The 5,546-nt window shown below is 40.2% G+C and overlaps 1 protein-coding gene across 1 annotated transcript; it reads left to right on the top strand.

Annotated features, from left to right (window-relative positions):
- Positions 1–1,547: 1,547 nt before the first annotated feature.
- On the top strand, positions 1,548–4,126 carry LOC310780051 (cerebellin-3-like). The gene is made up of 3 exons (XM_083640589.1): positions 1,548–1,939; positions 2,416–2,553; positions 2,847–4,126. The coding sequence occupies exons 1-3, from the start codon at positions 1,609–1,611 to the stop codon at positions 3,110–3,112; spliced, it is 735 nt and encodes a 244-aa protein (XP_083496715.1). The 5' UTR covers positions 1,548–1,608; the 3' UTR covers positions 3,113–4,126.
- The last annotated feature ends 1,420 nt before the right edge of the window (positions 4,127–5,546 follow it).

Here is a 5,546-nt window from a genome sequence, read left to right on the forward strand (position 1 = left end):
AAGTGGTGATTAGTTGTATTACTGTATAGATGAAGAGTGGTGATTAGTTGTATTACTGTATAGATGAAAAGTGGTGATTAGTTGTATTACTGTATAGATGAAAAGTGGTGATTAGTTGTATTACTGTACAGATGAAAAGTGGTGATTAGTTGTATTACTGTATAGATGAAGAGCGGTGATTAGTTGTATTACTGTACAGATGAAAAGTGGTGATTAGTTGTATTACTGTATAGATGAAGAGTGGTGATCAGTTGTATTACTGTATAGATGAAGAGTGGTGATTAGTTGCCTGCATGGGTCTGGGTCTTAGTCTCAATGCCAGACCCATGAGAGTCCTTACGCTGTACGTTACTGCATGCTGCAGAATGTGCAGATGCGGAGCGCAGCGATTCAACATCATATTTGAGTCTGGGGAGAGACTACCTGGGTCTAGAGACCTTCGAATGCGCCCACCCCACTGAGTGGAGTCGTGGCTGCTTCTGGTCTATTCCGTTACCTGGAATGTGCTGTCTCCACAACACAAAGTCAAAGCATGACAGACAGGAAGTCAGTCTTGTTAGAAAGACCAATATAGATAGATATTTGTGAATTAAGTAAGACAATCACATTATCATCATCATTATTATTATTATTATTATAAGAATGTTCTTGCTTCTGTGTGTGTGTGTGTGTGTGTGTGTGTGTGTGTGTGTGTGTGTGTGTGTGTGTGTGTGTGTGTGTGTGTGTGTGTGTGTGTGTGTGTGTGTGTGGTTGTGTGTCTTTGTGTGTGTGTCCACGGTGTCACTGAAAGTGCACATTAAACACTGATGCATAGAGAACAACTTCTCTTTATTCAGCATGTATTCCTATTAAAGCAGATCCTCAATCAACACACATACCTGATTGGCCTAAAAACGTGTGCGATAAAGAGGTATAATAAAGAGGTGTATAATAAAGAGGTATATAATAATAACTTGTTGGCTTCCATCTTTCTAAATCAGGCCTTCACAAACAAAACCACAAAGCAAAGGAAAATGCTGCAAACCAGAGGGATACTGTAGATGTAGCTGTGTGTTTGGGACAAAAAACAAAAACAGAATATCAACTATTATTACCAGGGAGAGACATGTGTTGTTGTAAGTGTAGGTATTTCACTTGGAGAAGAGGCTTGATATATAAAAAGTAAATTCCATTGATTTTCATTTCATTCTACAGCAAATGTGTTTTGTACTTTTGAAGATCCATCAGACTGTCTGGCGTCGTGCCGTGTCTAAAACTTTGACTGAGAACATTTCCTCATATTCTACATGTCTAGTTGCATGCCAAGTGAAGCAGCAAGAACAACAACAGAAAGGTTCAAGTTTCCTGGTTTAGACCGTAACCAGAACAGTAAGACAGTTCCTGCTAGCCTGGCTAAACCCAGCCTCCACGTGACCTACTATCAGTCACTTATGCTACAGACATGGTCTGTGACGTCACGTTGAAGGCTGGGTTCACCCGGGCTACGTTCCTGCTCTGTGGCAGGAATCAGCCGTCCGCTTGGTATAAAAGGAGCTGGATCAGCCAGTTACACAGAAACAACAATTTAGCAGACAGACATTTGAGAGAGAACCTCCTGCACCTCTGAACATGATGAAGATTGTCCTGCTACTTGCTTTCTTTGGACTTGCATCATCCACACTAACGTACAAGACGCGGTGCAGTATTGACCCTATACAAAATGGTGAAACGAGGAAGGCATCTAAGTGTTTGAACTACATAAACACTGTACATCTCGATCGCGCCCAGACAACAATCAAGGCTACGCTTCTATCTACAAAAAGGGACCTGGAGACAACGATTCGTGCACTAGAAGCTTTAACAACCAACGTCAGCAATCTTGAAACACAGCTGCGAGAGCAGAAGACTGAGATGGGGCGACAGGACGCTGAAATTGAAAGACTCAAGAATGAGAATGAAGGTAAAGCTGATCAAAGTTGATCATTTTATCTTTTTAATGATTTAACCAGGTGAGCGCCATTGAGATATCATCTCTTCTTTGCATTCCAGCAGGTTTTCTCAAGTGTGAACCGTTTAGATCTCCAATATTAGCCTATAATCTGCAATGCAATATGAGAGATTTTTTAAATACCTTTGAGTAATTTTGAATGGACTGCAGAGACAGATTATCACAAGTGAATATGTAACCCCATTTATTAGACCAATGTATCTGTTGTTGTTGTTGTTGTTGTTGTTGTTGTTGTTGTTGTTGTTGTTGTTGTTGTTGAAGGATGTTGCAAAAAGCGTAAAAAATAAGACGAAAGGCAAAAAACCAGAGGTGGATGAGCTTTAGAATGAAGGCAACAAACAACCATATAAATATAATTGATCATGGAAATGTTATAAGCCAAGCTAGACTGCTACAATGAATGTAATCATTTATTATTCCCCCCCCAGTCAAAAGAGTGGCGTTCTCTGCATCCATAGTAGAAGCTTCAGGTGTGTTCACTGGACCCAGTCCTACGGGTGTAAGCAAGACTCTGATCTTCAATAAAGTCTTTACAAACATCGGCAGTGCCTACAACATGACAACAGGTAAGCTATACAGTACGTACACACTTAATGTGCAGCCTTGAGAGAAGGGTGTGTGTGTGTGTGTGTGTGTGTGTGTGTGTGTGTGTGTGTGTGTGTGTGTGTGTGTGTGTGTTTTAGGTGCTTCAGGTTAGTGAGATCTAAAAAATATTCTCAAGTAGGAGGAGATGCAATCCCCAACTTGTGATTGAACAGCTTTCACATGTCAGTCTTGAGAGTCGTAATTGACCTTAATTGACCTTAACTCATCAAGTAGTTTTCTTGAAGAATGTAAATGTGCTTTCCTCTTTGGACAGGCATCTTCACCGCTCCAGTGAGAGGGGTTTACCACTTCACCTTCATGACTTTCGGCTACAACAGCCACACGTCGGGCGCCATCTTGGCAAAGAACGCCCTCTATCAAGTCAGCACCTGGGAATTCAAGGGGCCGGACACCAGTGACACCACCAGCAATACTGTGATTCTCGACCTGAATGTCGGAGATTGCATCAGCATCATCTTGTGGCGAGGTGGCAAAGTGCATACCAGTGTGTTCAGTGGGTTCCTCCTCTTCCCGCTCTGATGACATGATATGAAACCTTCCTCTCTTGGGGACACATTCTTATACTGTAATAGTCTGCTTTCTTTTGTTTTCCTTTTGGCATTTCCTTTTGCAGTTTAAATTGTAGAGTAACAGCCTCCAGTGTGTCTTATCCTCAGATTGATTCCTTTATTGAAAGCAACTATCAACAAGTATGTAACAAAACAGTATACTTCCAATTCTCATCACTGCATTATTTAATGCCAAATTCAATGTTCTTGTTTTTGTAACATTGATTTACATAATGTCCGTCCTTTGGCTAGAAAAATAATCCTTTGGTTAGAAAAACACATTAGAAAAGACGCAAGCCCACAGTATGAACTTGAGTTATTGACTGTCTGTGTTCATTCATTACAAGATTATTTCAGGTAAATTACCTTCTTATTTAAACCGTACGTTTATACCCCTGGAAAACAGCCATAACCTTAGGTCACATCGTTGGTTTCAATACAAAGTGCCTCCTATCAGAACAGAGGCTGGTAAAGCAAGTCTGTTCTACTATGGTCCTTGGTCCTGGAATGATCTGCAAGCCAAACTCAAACTCGAGACCCTTATCTCCTTGATTTTAAACTTAGAATTAAGGAAGTGGCTACTTTTGGTTGCAATTGTTTCAACTAATATGTAAATACACAATTAAATATTGCTGCCCTTTTATTATTCACTGTAGCCATTGTAATAAGTTTTATCTACATTGTGACATAATGTCATTGCTTTTAGGTGCCCTCGTTGTAACTATTGTAGCTGTGTCGTGATTTATGCAGTCCTGTTAATGTTTTGTTTTAGTCCCATCTATGTTGCTGTGTGTCTGTAACTTGATGTTGTCATGTTACGTTTTTTCACGTTGCTGACCCTGTCTTGGCTAGGTCTCACTTGTAAAAGAGGTTTCAACCTCAATGTGACTTCCTGGTTAAATAAAGGTTAAATAAAATAAAATCAATCAATCATGTGGTTTCCAGGGAAATAATCTACCAGTGCAAATAAATAATTAATTAAGAAGATGTTGTTATTCTGTTCCTGTATGAGTCATGTTCTGGGTTCAACCTTCATTGACTAATGAACAGAGATTATGCACACATGGTGCATTATCAACCTGTTACAGTAGTCATACTGTACAAACTTTGCAGTGGTAAAGTTGTGTTGTGACAGAAATATAAGAGTCTTTTTTTATTGCGAGTAAAAATGTTGGGTCATTACAGTAGATTACTGTAAATAATGCAATCCATACTTAAAATTACAGACTTTTACGGCACTATTGATAGACTTTTAAACTACAAATACTTAATTACAGTAACGTGAGTAGTTGTAATTAGTTACTTCGATCACTGCTCTCAGCACCACATTGATGGTTGGTTTCCAGGCTGCTGTCCTTGGTTGAAAACCTTGGATTTATTATTCTGTGCCAAGTTCTACCAGGTCCAGTGCTGTGATCTGAGTCTCACTGCTCTCACCTCCAGCCTGAGATCCAGATCAACCAACGAGCAAACAGAACCAGAACCACTTAGTCTCAATGTATTATTATTATTATTATGATTAGTATTATTAATAATAATAATAATAATAATAATAATAATAATAATAATAGTCATATTAATATTATTTTTATTATTTTGTCTTTATTTGATAGGACAGCATACAGGAAAGGTGGGGACAGTCTCAATATTAATGGTGTGGAAAATATTCTACCTCGCTCTCTAACCCTCTCTTAAGTTCTTCTCTATTTCCTCTCTTGGCTAATGCTGTTACGAAGTACAAGCCAAGGTTCTGTGGAAACTGAATCTCTCTGACCCGGGAGCTATGAATAGTGACTTGTTATATCCAAGACCAGACAGAGAAGGTGAGTCTGAGAGAGAACCGTTTCAAGGGTGAGGAACAAATAGTTGAGGAGACAGAATATGATGTACCTACAAGAAAGATGAACAAATTGATCATGCTGACAGGATGTGCTAAGTTTTGTTGGATGTCACCAGAAATGGTCTAGACAGGCCAACAGAGAATACAAAGAGAAAGTCGAGTCTACCAGCTGCCATGGACTTTACAAGGCGTTACCTACCATTGGAATGGGAAGAGCGATGGAGGAGAGAGAAGGAGAAGAGGAGGAGGGTGATTGAAGAGGGAGGAGAAGGGATTGAACAGGACAACCGTGAGCTGAGAAGAATTGTGGCCTTCAACGACAACAGAATGGGGCTGGTGAGTGGGAGGGCTGAGCAGAAGGGCTTAGAGGTCAAGATGAATAGTCAGGAGGAGGCATCTGGGAATGAATGACTTGATTATAAGGTTCACTCATGCAGCAGCCAAACCTATCTTAAAGAGGTATTCAAGGCCTTGAAGGACTTCAGGGATTCGTCTCTTCTCACTGACCTGACTCTGAGCACTGAGGATGGGAGGAGCTTCGACCTACACTCGCCTGTCCTGGCTG

Source organism: Poromitra crassiceps (assembly GCF_964638095.1).
Source record: "Poromitra crassiceps genome assembly, chromosome: 7".
Classification (NCBI taxonomy): Eukaryota; Metazoa; Chordata; class Actinopteri; order Beryciformes; family Melamphaidae; genus Poromitra; species Poromitra crassiceps.